The sequence below is a fragment of the Vitis riparia genome, chromosome 2 (assembly GCF_004353265.1).
Source record: "Vitis riparia cultivar Riparia Gloire de Montpellier isolate 1030 chromosome 2, EGFV_Vit.rip_1.0, whole genome shotgun sequence".
Classification (NCBI taxonomy): domain Eukaryota; kingdom Viridiplantae; phylum Streptophyta; class Magnoliopsida; order Vitales; family Vitaceae; genus Vitis; species Vitis riparia.
This window is the reverse complement of record NC_048432.1, coordinates 15293272-15312846: the sequence shown is the minus strand read 5'-3', so window position 1 is coordinate 15312846 and position 19575 is coordinate 15293272. Positions and strand designations below refer to the sequence as shown.

Genomic DNA, 19575 nt, shown 5'->3' with positions numbered 1-19575 from the left:
GGTGTCGTGGTGTAGTTGGTTATCACGTCAGTCTAACACACTGAAGGTCTCCGGTTCAAGTCCGGGCGACGCCATTATTTTACATAACTTTTCGATCCCCAAAATATTTTTCAATCCAAATTGGAGATGCTACCCAAAAACATAAGAGTTTTAAAAAATAGTTTATCAAAACTAAGGGCTCGTTTGGGGGGGTGTTTTTAAAAATTTGTTTTTGAAATAAAGAACCAAAAACAATTTTTTATAAATTTTTAAAAATTAGAGTGTTTGACAAGAATCAAGATGTTTTAAAAAATAAGAAACTTGTTTAGATAAAAGAATTTGTATTGTTTTTAAATATAATGTATTACTTTTATTTTATAAAAAAATTATAAAATTAATTTATAATAATATGAAATCAAATTCAAGTTAAATCTTATTAAAAAATAAAAATTAAATGTACAATTATATATAAGTTAAGGATAAATAATTTTTTAAATTATGAAACAATATTTTTTGTTGTAGTGAAACAAAAATTTTTATAAGATAAAAATAATTTTAATATTCATTTTTAATACAAGTCAATTAATTACTTTAATTAATTTTTTAAAAATGTTTGTTTGATATTTCTTATGCTTTTTTTAGAAACTTTTCTAAAGTTAAAGAATAAAAAAAAGTGTTTTTAATGTTTTATAAAGTTAAGGATATTTGGTAAGTTGTTATTATTATAAAAGGATTTTAAAAATAAAAAACAAATAGACTTGTTCATAAATTGTTTTTTTATTATTTTGATTTTGTAAAAATGTTTTAAATTCAATTCATATAATATTAATTAATTAAATTTAATTGAAGTCTTATTAAAAATGAAAAATAATTTTTTAATTACAAATAAATTAAAAAATATAGTTTTTAGTAAAACATAAAAAGTAATATTATAATAAAATCATAAATTATATTTTTAGTAGAAAATATACTATTTTATTACATGTTATAAAAAAAATATTTTATTACATTAATAAATTTTTGGTATTAATGAGTTTATTATTTAAGTTTTAAATTATTTTTAAAAATTAATAAACTTGTTAACAAATCTACCGCATTAAGTCTTGTTTAATTTGGAATTAATTTGCCTAGCAAAAAAAAATTAAACAATAATAATTTTGTGTAGAAGATAAATAATAGAGTGTATGTGTTTTTCTATTGTTTTTAAAAACCGATGAATACAATTCTTACTTGTTCTCTAAAAGTTGTTTTTTATTTCACTTTGTTTTTAAAATCTAGAAACAAAAAACAATAACCAAACAGTCTTATGAATTTTTAAAAATTGTTTTCTATTTTTAAAAATAAAAAATTATTTTTAAAAACTCCGCCAAATAGACTCTTTAGTATTTTATAAAATAAAAGTTTATTTAAAAACCTAAAATATTTTTAACTTATTTTAAATAAATTTAAATAAATTTTAAAAATATTTTTAAATAAAATTATTTTTAGAAAATAATAGAAAATAACTAAAATATGTTTTTTTGAAAACACTATGTGTTCTGTTCTTGAAAACAAAAACAAAAACAAAATCGAAAAATAGTTGTCAAATAAACCTATAATCTCCCATCAAATAAAACTTTGATATCATGTCAAATTATCAATTTTTCAAAAAGTTTAATCTTACAAATTTTAGAATTAACAATGTATGTTACACTCTTTAACAGAAAGTTTAAAATGTATTTTGTTGGAATTTTGTAAAATTTTACAAAGTCATTTTGTTATTAGTAAACAAAAGTATGTGATATTTAATCAATGGAGTATTGTTGATTGAAAAAGTTGTATTTAAAAGTTGAGTTTGAATTAGGGAATACGATTCATACTTCTGGGGACCTCCATCACGTGTACCTTTACGCGTTTGTCCATATGGTAGTACCCGTATTGGTCATCCTCCACATGTTTGTCCACGTGTACCTCCACGCGTCTGTCCATGTGACAGTACCCGTGTCAGTCCGTGTGTCACTCCCTCTAATACTGTTCGGACAACCATTGAACTATCTAGGAGTGTTCTGTCCGGATTGTATGGGTTCACTAAGCGGACAACATCTTTTTGTCAACCCCCAAATCCTTCTTGATACGTAAAATGACGACCATATGACATAGGAGTAACTAATGAGACCTTCTCCCATTCTTACGTCTACATCAGTGAACCGTCACACCATGTCTCATACCTTCAACAGGTTGAAGCGACGGCAAACTGCATCATGATGTACCATATAACGGAGTTACCAGTTGCCTTGAACTACAATGAGTGTCATGTCACTTACTGAAAAGTCATCATTACAATTTAGGTCAAGGTCCCAACCCAGCATTATAATACTTTCCCCTTTTAGCACTATACAAACTCTTCTAAAACAAAACCTAGGTATGCAAGACCAGAGGGCTACCCTATTTACTCTCATCTTTAAAGGTTCGTACCCATTTTGTGCCTAACTTGAGTTTCGGAGGGCATGTTCGAACAACCTGTTTAGACATTCTTTGTGCAGGGAAGAAGTTGGCCTAGTCTCCGATTGCTAGGAAGAAGCTTCCACGGTCGAAGCTACCTTCAATTGACCTAATATCAACATTTCAGTTGACTTGGTATCAAAAATACTAGCGTCCAAAAAAATTCGCACAATTGACAAATAAGTGGAAATGTACATTGTTTTAATGAATTAAATTTAGCTTCTTAGAAAGTAGATTCTAAGAGATTGTATATTAACCTTAACATCCACTGCTCCAACTCATGTACGGTCAGAGTAGAACAAAGTTGATTGTGACATTAACATAGATGGGAATCCCTCAGGTTCCTTGGTCTTGAGAGCTTCATACGGTTGATCTCAAGGGAGACAAGGCTCAATCAATGGTTGTCCCCCTGTACCTTACATTGAAATTAATCTGCCTCCCTCCTCTTAATTTTGCCCATCCCATCCCCCATTTGCTTAGACTGTTTCATTAATTAAATATTAAAAAATAAAAATAAAAAATAAAAGAGAGCACGTGTTCACGTGGAGGAAGAGAACGGAAGCTGAAGTGGGTGATCTTTCTTCGTCACGTTCAGTTTTTGGGCGTTTTCCCCAATTCACTGTACCCACCTCAGTCGCTCTCCCATCGTACTCTCCGCAGTGCCTTCAATACACGCGCCACGCATGCGAGTGGGACCAGAATCCAGAAGGCTGACTGCAAGCCCACTAGGTGGCTGAGCTACAAAGAAAGTGGGACCCAGAGTCTAATGCGGACAGTGGGGTCCAGGGCTCAGAGCAGAACCGTGACGCGTTTTTCCATGCAAAAATCTGACATGTCAGGAGACTTGCAGGCCAACTTTTAAAGACAAGAGAGAGAGAGGACAACGAGTACGTGGCACTGCCCAGTACTCCATTGTCTTCCTTCACTGCATTTTTTTTGGGGGAGCTTTTAAGCTGTTTCCAAGGGCACCCATCATCCCCATTTTGCCTCATTAGTCCATTTAGCCCCTTTGTGTTCCTGAACTTGCAGTGCCACTACTATTACTTTCAGAGTCTGTTCGAGTTTTGATGCCCACTTATGATGATGGACTCCCATAACCCACCTTCCAAGATTGCCCGCCTTTCAGGTTCTGGTACTCTCATTCTGTTTGTTTGTTGGGGTTTTATTTATTTAAACTTTTTGAATTTTGAATTTTGATGTCTCAGTTTTCGGTTTTTGTTTCAGGGTCACCTCCAATTGGGTTGGGTCTTGAACTTGGACGTGGATCTGGGGATATGCTTGGCTGCACAAAGTCCTGTGGGTTCACGTTTCTCCAGTTGCAGGAACTGGAGCACCAGGCTCTCATCTACAAATACATGGAAGCGGGGCTTCCAGTGCCTTATCATCTAGTTTATCCGATATGGAAGAGTGTAGCTTGCTCTCTCGGGGGTCTCACTGCTGGGGCGTATCAACACCACCCTGGCTGTAAGTGCCTGGAACTGCTCTTCGGTTTTTGGTTATGGGTTTCATTTGCTGTCCAGTTTTTAGTGCCAATTTAGGAGAGATTTGATTTGGGGTTGGTGTGTTTGTTCTGACAGTGGGTTTATTTTGGTGTTCTCAGTTCTGGGTTTGAGTCCTTTGTATTTGGACTATAAAAACAGCATGGATCCAGAGCCAGGGAGATGTAGAAGAACGGATGGGAAGAAATGGAGGTGTAGCAAAGAAGCAGTCCCGGATCAGAAGTACTGTGAGCGGCACATGCACAGAGGCCGTCAGCGTTCAAGAAAGCATGTGGAAGCTTCCCAACTTGGCGCTAGGACAGCTACTTCTGCTCTTAATAACACAGTCAGAGATGCTGTCACCTCAAACACCAATCTCTCAATTTCACTCCCAGTGAGCAGCACCACAAATGACATCTCCCCCAAGAGTGTTCTTCAACTGGGTGCTCAGAAAACTGAACCCTCTTAGTGGAGTTTGGATGTAAGGAATTTTCCATAAATTTTTCTCAGAAAATCTTAGTGTTCTGTGCTGCGTCTGTGTCTGGGGCCAACAAGGGTTCTGAGAATGGTTGGTTGAGGGATTGTTTCAAACAGGAGAGACATTGTTGTTGTTTGTGGGTGTGGTCCGGTGGAGGACTGGAAATCATGGCCATGGGCTCCACCCACCATGAATCACCTTTAGCTTCGAAATCAGGACATTTTCAAACCAAGTAGATCTACATGTTTGTTACTTTATGGTTCAATTTGTGTCTGCCTCTTATTTCTTTACTTAAAATGGACATATATTCCAACTATCTAATCAAACCTAGCTGCAACGTAAAATTAAGTTAACATACGGTGAAAAAAAGAAACGCTTCACTATTAAGATTACTTTTTGTTGCGATATAGTAGTTGCGAAATTATATTTTTAATATAAGTGAAAGTGTTTTTCATAGTAATTTTCGAAAACCTTTTTAGATTTTTTAATATTTAAATGATAGAAAATTTTAAAAATATATTTTACAATAATTTTAAGATAATGTTTTTAGCATTTCTAATATTTAAAAATATAAACATTTTTAAATATTAAAAAAAAGACTAAAATCATCTTTAAATGTTCTCTTTAAGTGTTATAAATGCTATAAAAGCCTTTTAAAATCACTAGAAAACTGGCTAAAAAAAATTGAGATGAGATGAGTTGAGTTGGATATTTTCCAACCCAACAAAATATAAGTCAAAGTTCATTGAAGATTGGTATCTTTCTTTCATTATGTTTTCGATTGAATTATAATTGCAAAATTTATTAATAATATGTTTGGAATATGAGAAGAGAGAATGAAAATTGTAATTTATTTAAATTTCCATTCATTAGTGTCTTTATATGCTATTTATTAAAAACGGTGATAAGAGTAAAAAAAAAACTGATTATCATGGAAATTAAAACTGACTTTTATTATTAAAAATTTAATTTACTTCTTTTATGAGATATTATGAATAATTTAGTTGCCTTTCTCATTTTTATTCATAATTTCAAATGCTCCGTTACATTGGAGGCTCTTTTCCCGTCGAGCGAAGTAAATTCTTGGCCTAGTGAAGTCCGGAAGGGATCAAACCACGCAAACCGCCGGTCTAAGCTAAATGGATTGATCCATGAATGAGGCAGGGCCCAACTGTGGGTAGAAGCCCGCCGAACCCAGCTTCGGCTTGCTTGTTAGGAAGGCCCAAATCTGGTTTTGGCCCTAAAAATTGGATATCCAAGTAAATACACGAAACCCTCCAAATCAGGTCATGAAGGCAAATCCCTCTAGGTCTCGTTTATGATAATTTCCTTCTTTTTTTTTTTTCTTACATAAGTCAAAATAATGTGAAAAAATGTCAAAATTTGGGGTATATAATATTCCAGCTAAAAATTAGGGAAAAAATGATCTCAAATCTCGCATATCATATTTCTAAAATTTTTGGAAAATTTTGAAGAAAAGAGTAGGGTTAAAATGGGTTCCCGGGTTATGGATCCGGAACCCGGTGATCACTGCCTACAATTCAGGGTATGTGAATGTGGCAATGAGATTGAATGCTACACGTGACAACTCGCACGTGTGCAGTTCCTACCGGAATTTTTTTTAAATTATTGGATTTCAGAAAAAGAAGGAAAATAAAAAAGAAAATCTAGTCAGACCACAGTCACCACATACGATCCAATACCGACACTTGACTACATTAAGCCCGCGTCACGAGGAGTCTCATTATGTGTTTTTTTTTTTTAATATTCCCATACCCCTTTCTTTCTCATCCGACGGCCCAGTTCGTGTCCTCTTCTCACAAATCTAAATATCTGCCGTTGGATTAGATCACGTCGCACCCATTGTTGTACACCTCAGCACATCTTATCAACGCCGTCGTCATCTTCTTCCCAGTCTTTCCCCTCCCACCTATCAGATCTGAACACGCTGTTAGCCTGTTACTCTCTCTCTCGGGTTTTTAAGGGGGAAGAAGCGATAATAAAGGTCGAGAGAGAAAGTAAGGTGGTGTGCCAGTTTTCCCCTTTAGGAGGAGAGGCGATGGTGGAGGCGCAGACATGGACAACGAGGAGGGGGAGCAATCCGAGGCTGGAGACGACGGAGCAAGTGGTGGACATTCCGGCGACGCCGCCGGGGGGCGTGCGGAATAGCGGCAACGCCATTGGATCGTTCCTGTCGCCGAATGTGTTGACGGCTCTGATAATTGCGTCTTGGTATTTGTCAAACATCGGCGTCCTCCTCCTCAACAAGTATCTCCTCAGCTTCTATGGCTACCGCTACCCAATCTTCCTGACCATGCTCCACATGCTATCGTGCGCTGGATACAGCTACGCCGCCATCAACTGGCTTGAGCTTGTACCCCTCCAGCACATTCTGTCTCGCCGTCAGTTCCTCAAGATCTTCGCCCTCAGCGCCATCTTCTGCTTCTCCGTTGTCTGCGGCAATACCTCTCTGAGATACCTTCCGGTGTCGTTCAATCAGGCCATTGGGGCAACGACGCCGTTCTTCACCGCAATTTTCGCCTTCTTGATTACTTGCAAGAAGGAGACTGGTGAGGTGTATTTGGCACTGTTGCCGGTGGTGTTCGGCATCGTTTTGGCGAGTAACAGTGAGCCATTGTTCCATCTGTTTGGGTTTTTGATTTGCATTGGATCCACTGCTGGGCGTGCTCTGAAATCAGTGGTTCAGGGGATATTGTTGACATCTGAGGCTGAGAAGCTCCACTCAATGAATTTGCTGCTGTATATGGCTCCAATGGCGGCTTTGATTCTACTCCCGTTTACTCTTTACATAGAGGGAAATGTGGCCGCTTTCACGGTGGAGAAAGCCAGGGGGGATTCCTTTATCATATTTTTGTTGATTGGGAATGCGACGGTGGCGTATTTGGTGAACTTGACCAACTTTTTGGTCACAAAGCACACCAGTGCATTGACACTGCAGGTGCTGGGGAATGCCAAAGCGGCGGTAGCAGCAGTAGTGTCGGTGTTGATTTTCCGGAATCCGGTGACGGTGATGGGAATAACTGGCTTTGCTGTTACAATAATGGGGGTGGTGCTTTACAGCGAGGCGAAGAAGAGATCCAAAGTTACAACTCATTGACAATGAAAATTGATTCCATACACGGGTGCGGCTCTGTCTTTTACTTTATTCATCGCTTTTGCTTTTGAATTCTAATTAGGCTTTGTTGGAAGGGGAAGAAAAGAAAGAAGGGAAATTTGGATAGGAAGAATGAGGGATTCGATTCGATTGTATAGGATGATGCAGTAAAAGTAAAGGGTTATGCTCTTTTCTTTTCTTTTCAGTTTTCTTCAATTTGTTCTTCAATGGGGTAGTTCAAGAGAATAAAATTCTCTCACTTTCCCCTGCATGCAATCTTATGTATTGTTTGCTGAACTTAGAACACACAAGAACACTCCACTTCATTTTGTTAAACATTTTTATTTTCTGTTATTATGCCGTCTCATTCTTTTATCTAGAGATTTTTTGGCGCTTTCTCTGCATCCATTTTGGGTCTGTATCCATGTTTGGTATAGAGCTCTTTGGCTTGTTTGTTGTTCTCTCACTGTATGCTGAATGTGCTCTTTCCCCGTTTTAGAGGCCATCGAGTTGAGAACGAAATCGGGACCTATTTGGATGTTTTATGGAGGTTGAGTGGCTTACTTCTGTTTTACGTAGCATTTGTCTAGACATTGTTGTGGTCTATCTTTAGGTATATTTACAAAATGATGATGAAGTCATCTGATACACTTATCTTCCAAATGAGGAGGGAAATCCATACGCACCCCACCCCTAAGAAATATCTCAATCACCAATTAGCATCAAGATTTTAAGGGATCTACGAGAAAGAAAGAAGCCATGTGTTAAGTTTTGACAAGAATGGCCATAAGATTCCAATTTTCTTTTCTGGGCAACTTGGCTGGTGATGAATGGATCGATTGGAACTGAGCTTCTGCTTAATTATTGCAAGATGATATTACTTTTGGTATGTCATGGTTCCCATATGCTTCTCAACATGTTCTAAAAAGTGGTTAATTTTTATGGTTCACTCAACCAGAAGTTTATGTCAATGGACATGGATTTAGGAGATCTAGATAATTTCATAGACTCCCAGGAAGTGAATCCGAACCATGTTACTCAAAATTCATGTTGCTTGGTGTCTTAGATTCAGTTTTTCCTGAACAAACACTTCCCTTGTTTGATCTCTTTTTGACGTAGAATTGAAGTCAGATGACTACGGAAGCACAATTATTAAAATGAAAGTTTATGACAGCTTCTAGAACATATATTAAACATTGGCTAGTGCTCCACGTGGTAAAGGTTTGAGCTTTGCTAGACTTGATCACTTTGTCGGTGGGTCAACCTTCATGGAATTAGAGGCAAGTGGGGCTCTTGCACTAGTTAGAAAAAACATGTTCAAGATGTAGGAGAGTCTTTGATGGGCTTTTGGAGATGTAGAGATTCATTCTCTGGTTCATGTTGAGATTATCTTTTGAAGTTCCAGAAATTTAAATCTTTCTCATCATTTTAGTATTGATGCTATAACTAATAATTATCTTTTTAATTTTAGGTGAATTTGTTGGCTAGTTGAAGTGACAGAAACATTTTCATCTGTTTGTCCAACCAGCTATTTGTGTAAAGTAACCCTCATCTGGCTAGGCTATAGATTGAGAGTCCCAAATTTTGGTTCAGGTGTCTCACCGAATCTTACGATCAATACGGCATTTTCTTTCCTATTCTGCATTTGTTCTAATTTTGTGGGAGTAGCCCAGGCAATTTGCCATTCATGGGTTGCATTATCAGCAGTGGTGGGGACCTGTAGACATGCCACTTGCTTAATATTTGGAGTTAGTTGAGATTTCTTTGTCAGATTAACTTGTCTTCGATTAATATGCTAGTTGAAGAGTTAAGTAGTTACTCTTGGCCGATCAGGATTTGGTTGCTGTTGGATCTCATCTTTGACCAAAGGGTAGATTTGTTCATAATATCTTGAGCATACAAAACCTTCCATACACAACATAATAATAACATTCCGTAAAAGAGAAGAAATAAAAGCAAAGAATATATATGATGAAGACTGCAATACTTTTAGACCATGATCATGGCCAGAATACAAAATACCTACGATGAAGCTGCTGATTTGGGGTTGGGTTGGGACTGGGAGCATCATCACTATCCGAAGGTGAAGCTGCTGGAGACACCAACTGAGGGAGGACAGTTACGGCAAGTTTCTGGTTTCCGGCCTCACAGTGCTCACCAACTACGCAAGTATGCCATTTTCTTCCTGCCGTAGCAAGTGTATTTACATCATTGCCGGTTGTTAGAGCTTCAGTATCTGCGGGCATCACAGTCTGTTGGAAGGCAGTTCCATCTACTCTGGCCCCATTGTGGGCTCCCTTTGGGTAGTTAAAAACTGCACCATAAAAATTTGATTAGGTCCGCAAGTATTTGAGTACTTTGGATTTCAAAATATTTCTAATAAAATTCAACACTATTTTGGGGCCTGACAAAAGACAATGCTTGGTTTATAAATGTTTGGTAGATTTTTTAGTAGTGACCAACGGAGTTTTCTCCGACTCGGAAATCTTTCTTTCCCCTCAGCCAAAGCCTGATAATCAAAATCAATCCAACTACTTTTTGTCCCCCACAATGAGTTCATTTGCCAAAGCACAAGGAGCATGAACTGCAACAATGGCTACATAATCAACACTTGCTTACAGGCCATTAGAAATATTTATCAGACGTAGAAGTCTTCTTTGCCTGCTTAGTTCACCTTGGGTGGTTACTGGCATGCTTACTCCAACGGGCTGAAATGGGTTCTATCTATAGAGTTTGGGATGAGGAAACTGGCCAGCTAGGGGCGGCACCGCTGCCAATGGGCACACAGCGCACCAAATGTTTATGCCAAGCTCATTTTTAACTCCGGCAATGCTGGTGAGCAAGTTAAAATAATGGAATAACAATAAGCTACAAAATTTGTTTAATATGTTTATTTGATGTTTTAATTGTGTTATACGTTGTGATTTGATGATCAGCTCATGGTGAGATAAGATCCTATTTAGAGTAGTCTAATCTTAATATTCACCATCTAGAAACTTAGTATGTATGAATCTTTTAAACGCAACATTACCCATTAATGACCAAATCCAGAACAGTACAAGATTCAGATTCATTAAGAACATAAACTGCAAACCACAAGTTGGCAAAACCAAACAAGACACTTGTGAGTTCAAACCAAGAAGATGTAAGAAAAATGTTTGCATCACTTCATCCAACACTAAATCATGACTATCGAAGCATCCCTCCGTGATATCTAGAGGCAGTGCTTGTATTTGCGGCTGCAGTAAACCGGGGCTGAGGGGGCAGGAGCCGGTGAAGGTGAGGGCAAAGGTGACAAAGATCCCAATTGAGGTTGCACAGTTATGGAGAGCTTCATGTTTCCTAAGGCACAGTGTTTGGCAACACCGCAAATGTACCATTTATTTCCTGGGGTGGCAAGGGTAATCACATCATTTCCAGTGGTAAGAGCCTCATTTGCAGGTGGGATTGAGCACTGCTGGAAGGCAGTTCCATTGACTTTGAACACATTGTGAGCTCCCTTCTTGTAATTAAAAACTGCACCTAGGATTTTGAATAAGATACAGTAGTGAATATATTAAAGCAACGTAGTGGAAGTGTTTAGAAAAGCTTATTTACCAAGCTTGTCACCAACTTGGAAGTGTTTATCCTGAGCCCAAGCCTGGTAATCGAAGTTGGTTGTCCAACCAGTGCTATCTCCAACGATGAACTCCTTTCCCAGAATGGAAGGAAGAAAAACTGCGGCCATGGCAATGATGATGAAGGCTTTGGTAGAGGCCATTAGTGATTTTATCGAATCCACAGACTCTATAACCTGAGATGGGTTTAATTCAAGTGCTTGTGCCACAGAGTTGATGAGGTGCCCATTTATAGGCCAAGTGATCGTGCAATGATACACAGAAAAAGACACTGGAATCCCACCACCTTGGGACGGCCGGGCATGACCAGTTCAATTGCTATCAATTTTTGTAGTTATTTCTATGGCCTATTGATTTGGTCATCTCTCAATTCTCAGGCGAGGTTGAGCTCTAGGCAATTATAATCAGACTTGTTAAATTGAATTTGTCGGTTGGATTTGTAATCAGTTTGAAGTTGGATCTTAATTGGGCGGCAGTTGGATTTTGAAGGACTTGAACTCTCCGAAGAATATGTGGCTTGGTCTAATTTGTGAAGGAACGAAAACAAATTGATGTCTCTTCCCCTCTTCTCCTATACTTTTTTAAAAGATTAAAACAATATTGCTATTAAAAAAATTTATAATTATTGATCCATAATTGTATTCGTTATCAGCATTCAAAAGCGGCAATAGGATCAACCAACATATATCATCTAAGAGTAGACTCTGCTAATATATGGCATCAACAAGGACATCAATGTTTTTTTTTTTTTTTTTTAAATTTTTTTAACTATATTTATAAGAAAACAGCCTTAAATTTTTCCTCCCAAGAATAATTAGAAATGATTTAAATAATGATGTTCTTTTGGCCTATGTTTGGATTATGAAAAAGTACTACAAAAAGGAAAAAATAAAAAATAAAAAAAAAAGAAAGGAAAATGATTTTCTTATATTTGATTTTAGTGTGGATAATAGTTAAAAATAAGATCAAATATAAATAAAATTAATTACAAACTTATGTATTTTTAAATTATTTAATTTTTAATATAAAAAAGATAAAATAAATAAATGAATTTGAAATAGTATATAAAAATAATTTATTAAATTTAAATCTAGTTTTTATTTTTATTTTTTTTTCTTTTACTTTTCTCCTCCATTTCATATCCTTTGTATTTTCTCTTCTTTTTTTTTAAAATTAAACATAACCTAAAACTTTCACATTCAACTAAAATTATTATGCAATAGCAATATGGGATAACATAATATCTCTATTTTTCCACATACTTATAATTGCTATTGTTAGAATTAAGTCCAAATAAATTTGATACACCTTATTGGCTTAAATAAATATCTCAAGTCTATATCAAAAGTAGTTTAAAATAGTGTTAAGAGTTTTGTTTTCTTCCCTCAATTTATTGACTTCATGTTTAAGTCCAAAAAAATAAAGCTACCCCAATCCCACTGGGAGGTATATTTATTGGGAGAAGTGTGAAAAAAAAAAAAAGGGCCTCTAAAAAAATTAACACCATTCAAGTCAAAGTAGTAGCTATATTGTTAAACCTATATGGCCTTAAGTTACATGAAATCCTAGGATTTGACTAATCTGAGGCCTATAATGTGTGGAAGAGCTTAACGATTATTTTAGTCTTTTAACCTAATCACTCATTGCCAATTTTATATGCATATATATAGCCAGTAGAAAATTTGATGGTTTTATTAGATTGCTTAAATAAGGGCCTTCCAATTTCTTTCGACAAGTAGTGTTCTTTACAGAAGGATGAATGGCCTGAGTTCATCACTTGTTTCAGATAATTAGTGTGATAAAAAAGTGACCCGAGACTTTCTTTTGGCAAAACAAACATGACTACAAGTTGACATCTATTGATACTCGCTTTGTTGCTTACATGGTTACATGTAACCCTGTCTTAACATTTGAGTTCTTCCCTTCTGAACTCGTGAAATTAAATGCTGAAAGCTCTCATCTTCTTCCAAGCTGATCACTCAGTTCCTAATACTAGGAAGCCCCTAAGCCACAAATATTTTTTATTTGCTCTCACGAGATGCATGTCCCTCGAAAGATGAAAGACCCACCCTTTCTATAGAAAGTAGTGGCTCCCATTTCTTCTATCAAACAACCACCACCACCTAAACAAGTGCAGCTTGTTCTCCCTCTTCTCGTGACCCTTTATTCACACGCATACACCATGTAAAACTATCATATATAGGGTATAAAAAAAACCAAGGACGAGGACAAGCTGAAGGACTCTGAACTTGGGTTTAGTTTGTTGAGCCTTTGAAGAAGCAAGCATGGACAGAAGACCGACTTCTCCAAGCTCTCTTGAGACTCATTTTGTAGATATCCATGAAGTCCTCCCTGAAGAAAAGGAAGGAACGACGGCGGATAAAGGGGAGAAGCCACCAAAAAGGCCCAATAAGTTTCGGGACATGAAGAGATCCCAAAGGAGTTTCAGCAGGCAGGTCTCGTTAGAGACTGGGTTTTCAGTGCTTAATAGAGAGTCTAAAGCCAAAGATGAGAGGCGTGTTCTCAGGAGAAGTGGAAGAAGCTTTGGAGGTTTTGGTGCTACTAACCGAGTTGGTGGGGATGGAAGAAAAGGAGACTTCAGTATCTTCATGACAAAGTCCTCTCTCACTAAGCAGAATTCCTCATTACCTTTGAGAAGGGAAAGTGAGTTGGATTGTCAGAAAAATGATGGTTCGGGAGTTGATGACTCTGTTCCTGCGGGGAGATACTTTGCTGCTCTTAGAGGGCCTGAACTAGACCAAGTCAAGGTAATATACTGATCTTTGCAAACTCTACTTGTAAAATGTTACATTTCTCTCCGGATTGTCTTCCATAGCGCCATTGCTTGTTGCAATGATGATTTGTTGGGTTGTTGAATATGAAAATGTGAGTAGTACTAGTTTCATGGCTAATTCATGCAGAAGTGTTAAAGGTTAGTAATAAGACTTTTCAGATCTCAGAAACAGTAATCAAGACACCTTCTTTTTGGTATAAAAATGAGTCTCTAAAAATCTTCTAGGCTTCTTCTCATTTTCATCAGGTTGACCAAACCATAGAAGCTGATATCATTCTATTTTTATTCTTCTTGTTTTTTCTTTGGTATTTGTTTCATTATAAGAATTGGATAGATAAGTAGAGAGGAAACCCAATCTGTCTCAGATGCTCATGTTTACTAGATCATGTTAAAATTTAGGAGGATCTGGGGGGTGAGTGAAGACCTTCTGTTTGCCTTAATCAACATTCATGTGCTCTAATTTTTATTTTATTTTTTGTGCAGGAATCTGAAGACATTCTCCTCCCAAAAGATGAGCAATGGCCCTTCCTACTTAGATTCCCAATTGGTTGCTTCGGTATCTGTCTAGGCCTTAGCAGCCAAGCCGTCCTATGGCGTGCCCTTGCAACAAGTCCAGCTACCAAATTCCTCCATGTTACCCCCTTCATCAACCTTGCTCTCTGGTTTCTAGCCCTAGCAGTTCTTCTCTCTGTCTCCTTCATCTACATCCTCAAGTGCGTGTTCTACTTTGAAGCTGTCAAAAGAGAATACTTTCATCCCGTCCGAGTCAACTTCTTCTTTGCCCCTTGGGTTGTCTGCATGTTCCTAGCCCTCAGCCTTCCATCCGTTCTTGCTCCTAAAACCCTTCACCCTGTCATTTGGTGTATCTTCATGGCACCTTATTTCTTTCTTGAACTTAAAATCTATGGTCAATGGCTTTCTGGGGGAAAGAGACGTCTCTGTAAGGTAGCCAATCCATCTTCTCATCTCTCAGTAGTTGGAAACTTTGTGGGGGCCATTTTAGCATCCAAGGTGGGGTGGCAGGAAGCTGCTAAGTTTTTGTGGGCAGTTGGCTTTGCGCATTATCTCGTGGTGTTTGTCACATTGTATCAGAGGTTGCCTACCAGTGAAGCATTGCCTAAGGAGCTTCACCCTGTGTATTCCATGTTTATTGCAGCGCCGTCGGCTGCAAGCATTGCTTGGGAAACTATATATGGTGACTTTGATGGGTTGTCGAGGACTTGCTACTTCATTGCATTGTTTCTCTATATATCACTGGTTGTTCGGATCAACTTCTTCAGGGGCTTTAGGTAAGATTTTCCTCTAGTAAATCTATAGCCCTCAAAAGCTTTAATTCAGTGGCCTAGTTTACCATACCAATTTGAAAAAGTCTAACTACACTTACAACAGAGTGATTATTGTTTAGGAGTCTTGTAACCTAAAGCATTCAATAATTTGGGCTTGGATCTGGCTCTTCAGAGAGTAGGCAAAATTTTCATTAGTGTGGATTCAGTGTCAATTGGCTTAATTAGTGCCCTTGGAATTAATCAAAAATATATTTCAATGTTGCATCCATTGATCTTGGATAATTTATAGTAATATAACTGAATTTCATCATTCTTGACTTGCGATATTTACAAGCTAATCTCCACTGAGACGATTGCCCATGTCCTGGAATTTTTTCTTGCCCATTTTAACATGACCAACATGTTTGCAGGTTTTCAGTGGCATGGTGGTCTTACACCTTCCCCATGACAACAGTATCAGTGGCAACCATAAAGTATGCAGAGCAGGTCCCTTCAGTTCTAAGCAAGGGCCTTGCAGTATTTCTTTCATTCATGTCATCAACAATGGTCTCAGTGTTGTTCGTCTCTACACTTCTACATGCCTTTGTTTGGCACACCTTGTTCCCCAATGACCTCGCGATTGCCATTACAAAAAGAAAACATGGCAGGGATAAGAAACCGTTTAAAAAGGCCTACGATATAAGGCGTTGGACTAAGCAGTCTCCTTTGTCCTTTGTTTCAGCCATAACCAAAAATAATTCTGCAGACAAGGGTTTGAATGAGCAGAAGGAAGCAGAGCACTGAGACCCATACTATATACAACCCTATCACCATCCTGTCTCATTAATACAGTTCCTTGCTGTCAACCTAAAATTCTTTCACATTTGTAGCAACATCAGAATGCAGACTTCTTGTAGATAATCATATTGCAGGGAATGATGAATATATCTAGCAGTTTGTTCCATTAATTTAATCCCAGCATCAGTTGTTTACAAGCCGATAAAGATGGCATTCCTTTGAAGGAAAAGCATTGCGCCAAACTTCATGATAAGAATAGAATTGAAAACGAAGAAGAAAAGAGGGCTGATGACACTTCCATATTGTTCATAACATCAAGTTGTTTGCTTTATTAGTACTCAATACAATTAGGACCTCCAGGTCCACCAAACATGGTATTATATCTAAACACATCATCCCAAAATTCACAGTAATTTGCATAATAGCAATTTGGCTTGTTGGGAGTCAGTACCATCGATATATTTTCGGGTTCTGTTAATACATTTGATCCATCCACAAATGCAATATTGCTTACGGAAGCAGTTTTAAAAGCGTTTTTAGGATAGAAATGTCCGCTGCCCATTTGTGGGGAAGGCTGATTTGGAGGGCTGTAAACCTGTCCACCGAACTCTAATTCTGTTGCATGATCCGCCAAATTATTGAATAGTGATCCCGGCCAATACCCAAAATTCACAACCCCTTCAGAGTTGCGTACTATGAACCACCAATTTCCACTAGCAGGATCTTCCATTGAGAAACCACATAAAGCTTGGAGTAAAAATATTGAAAAGAAAAAGCAAAGCAAAGAAACAAATATACCAGTAAATTAGACCTTACCTTGAAAACTAGAGAATTTACGTAATAAATGGATCCACCATAAGTAGAAATGCGAGTAAAGGGCATGCCCATATAATATTGTCGAGTAATTTGTACGAAACCAGGGCAAAGAAGATTGAAGCAACCAGTTTTTTGATGACCATCCGCCTGTTGGTTAATGCTGAGCTTGTTACTAATATGTTGATCAAATGCATTGTGTTAAAGCATATAATGTTTTGAAACTTACAGTCCAAGAACTAGTTAACCGCGGTTTGTCGTCGGAGTACAACGATGGGATAACCTATAGAAGACGAGCAGACTATTTATCAGCGGAAACCTATCAATTATTCCTTGACAATACATGATTTATACATTGTGTTGGCACTTGGTAGCCTTCACAACTGTGAATTGAAAGAGGAACAAAGATTAATACTAACAAATATTCCTAGCTGTATGCTGTTCAGACGGTCTGAATCTGCATTTCTGATCCACATTTCTGATGAACTGAATTGGTCAGCAGAAACATTCGGTTTCCAAATCTCTATAAACGATCTGGCTCCATAGAAGTTGGTAGGCCGGTCTCTGAAGGTCTTAACAGTTGAGAACTGATAACAGAAAATGTTGGGCTTTATGTAATTCACACAGTATTAGTAACCGGTAGTTCATTGATTCAAATAAAACATTAATTTTACTCACATGGTATCCTCCCTCGTTGGATGGAGCTCCATATGACGTTGATAATGTTTTTGCGGCTATCAGATCTTTCTTTCGAGTCCTTCGAACGGGTACCGTCCCATGGGGGCATTGAACTGTTTCAAATTTCACAGGTTCGATGGGCAAATCACTTGCAGGTTTCATACCCTTTGGGAGAGAACTAGGCTCCATCTGCACACACATTTAGGAGCCAAACATAACATTAAGAAGTGCCACCTTGACTATATAGAAGATGACTTGTAAACGAGCACATTACTGAGAATAACTCTTGAAGAAATTAATTTAGAAGAGATTAGAGGCACCTGGATGGTATGATTTTGAAGCAATGGGTGATCAAATGCAAGTTGCTTGTTGATATCAATACAATCAACAGTACTGCCATCCTGGGTCTGAAAATACATGCTACAATTGATCGTCAAGTTCATTTATGATGCTAAAAATTAATAAATAAATTTTTGCAAGAGAAAATTAAAATTTAATTTGAAAAACAAAACCTGAATACTCTTGACGGGTGGTTTGTTCAGGAGCTTGAGTTGCCGTTCCAATTCCAAGTCTTCATCTCTGAAAGCCTTTGCTCCTTCTCCTCTACTTTGCCCTATTAGAATCAGAGCAGAAGCAACTAAAATGGTCACCTTTAGACTCATCCTGGCTAACAAAGTGGAACAAGCATGAAAACCCAGTGTGTATTTAAATTGCCGATGCTCCATTAATGCTGGTTACATATAATTTAAGATGGAGATACATTTGTTTTACCTTTGATTTGAGATAAGCATGCATTTAATATGGCTCTATCCACTAACTGAAAAGCAGACATGCATGAACTGATAAAGAAAAATAAAGTCAATGGAGATGGAGTTCCCAGGCAAGGCCAAAAATTAATTAATACGAGTAGCCATATTAAAACAAAAGAAATTAATAATTAATTAAGATAAAACCTTAACTTTAAAACACTTCAATTTTGAAATACAATGCTTATATTTAATATTGTGGTGTATGACTAGAAGCTTTAATCCACAAATTATTGTAATAACATAAAATAAAAATAAAGGATTTATTATTATTTGTGAAAATATATATATATATATATATAAGTGGAAATGGAACGTATTAAAGTGATTCATCCAAGGTGTTATAAATGTTTCTAGAAACAACTAATATCAATGAACTAAAAATCTAGCTTAGTGGCATAGGTTTCAAAACCATAAAGCTAGTTTATTAATCAAAGAACTAATTTTTTACATTATTATTACATGTGCTAATGACCAAAATTTTGTGGGTGACAATTCCTATTGGTAGGTAAATCATATTTGTACCGTGTCAAAGAATAAACATTCTACTAAATAAGTCAATCCAATCACGACATAAATAATAAATAATTTAAAATTATAAACTCAAAAAATCATAATTATTAAACAAATAACATGCATATGTCTATTTAATTAATTTAATAATCAAATCCCCTTATTTAATAATTACGTAGAGTTAAGTCTTATATAAAATTATTTGATTAATGTTCTAATAAGACATATTTATAACTTGATTGATATATGAGTCAAAAGCAAATTTAAAATTAGTTAAATATGTGTTAAATAGTTTGAAATTATAATTAAGTTAATCCAATAGGATTATTAAATGAATCGGTTCAAATCAAAATCATATTACGTAAATTGATCCAAAAAATATATCTATTTATCAAACAAGTTAATATGAATTTAACCCACAGACGATTCTAATCAACCTGAACTTGTTGATGCATAATGATGCAAAAAAATAGGCAACATGATGAGCCGTGTCTCTCTAGTCAATGGATGTTCACTTGGGAGTGATGGGTTGCAGGTTAGCCTGTGGACATATGATCAACCCTTTTCTTCACTCATCAATTAATGAATATCATGGTGCCCATGGGCCCTACTTCTCCCACTAATGCATGACTTCGTCTCCAAGTAATCAATGAGTTGCTATATCTAATCAAAATTACAAGAGAATAATCAATGAGTTTCAGTGTTGGTGATCATGGAGAAATGCAAGTTCTTGGCTCAGACTTAGCTTGTTGAATTTTGG

At 36.8% G+C, this 19575-nt stretch overlaps 5 protein-coding genes and 1 non-coding gene across 6 annotated transcripts; 4 read left to right on the top strand and 2 right to left on the bottom strand.

Annotated features, from left to right (window-relative positions):
* TRNAV-AAC lies at positions 1-74 on the top strand. The gene has a single exon. It is a non-coding gene; the product is annotated as a tRNA-Val (tRNA).
* Positions 75-3387: 3313 nt separating this feature from the next.
* LOC117934050 (growth-regulating factor 10-like) lies at positions 3388-4681 on the top strand. The gene is made up of 3 exons (XM_034855644.1): positions 3388-3586; positions 3685-3924; positions 4061-4681. Exons 1-3 carry the CDS (start codon positions 3538-3540, stop codon positions 4405-4407), a joined length of 636 nt encoding a protein of 211 aa, XP_034711535.1. The 5' UTR covers positions 3388-3537; the 3' UTR covers positions 4408-4681.
* Positions 4682-6213: 1532 nt separating this feature from the next.
* LOC117906561 (probable sugar phosphate/phosphate translocator At1g12500) lies at positions 6214-7906 on the top strand. The gene has a single exon (XM_034819625.1). It carries the CDS (start codon positions 6476-6478, stop codon positions 7532-7534), a length of 1059 nt encoding a protein of 352 aa, XP_034675516.1. The 5' UTR covers positions 6214-6475; the 3' UTR covers positions 7535-7906.
* Positions 7907-9531: 1625 nt separating this feature from the next.
* On the bottom strand, positions 9532-11291 carry LOC117930654 (blue copper protein-like). The gene is made up of 4 exons (XM_034851288.1): positions 11129-11291; positions 10782-11047; positions 10563-10617; positions 9532-9845 (listed from the first exon to the last, which is right to left on the bottom strand). Exons 1-4 carry the CDS (start codon positions 11289-11291, stop codon positions 9532-9534), a joined length of 798 nt encoding a protein of 265 aa, XP_034707179.1.
* A 2098-nt stretch (positions 11292-13389) lies between these two features.
* LOC117929287 (guard cell S-type anion channel SLAC1) lies at positions 13390-16199 on the top strand. The gene is made up of 3 exons (XM_034849564.1): positions 13390-13916; positions 14426-15231; positions 15639-16199. Exons 1-3 carry the CDS (start codon positions 13434-13436, stop codon positions 16009-16011), a joined length of 1662 nt encoding a protein of 553 aa, XP_034705455.1. The 5' UTR covers positions 13390-13433; the 3' UTR covers positions 16012-16199.
* Positions 16200-16336: 137 nt separating this feature from the next.
* Positions 16337-18221, bottom strand: LOC117930645. The gene is made up of 7 exons (XM_034851281.1): positions 18009-18221; positions 17817-17903; positions 17497-17685; positions 17238-17405; positions 17048-17101; positions 16890-16968; positions 16337-16752 (listed from the first exon to the last, which is right to left on the bottom strand). The coding sequence occupies exons 1-7, from the start codon at positions 18219-18221 to the stop codon at positions 16337-16339; spliced, it is 1206 nt and encodes a 401-aa protein (XP_034707172.1).
* Positions 18222-19575: the final 1354 nt, after the last annotated feature.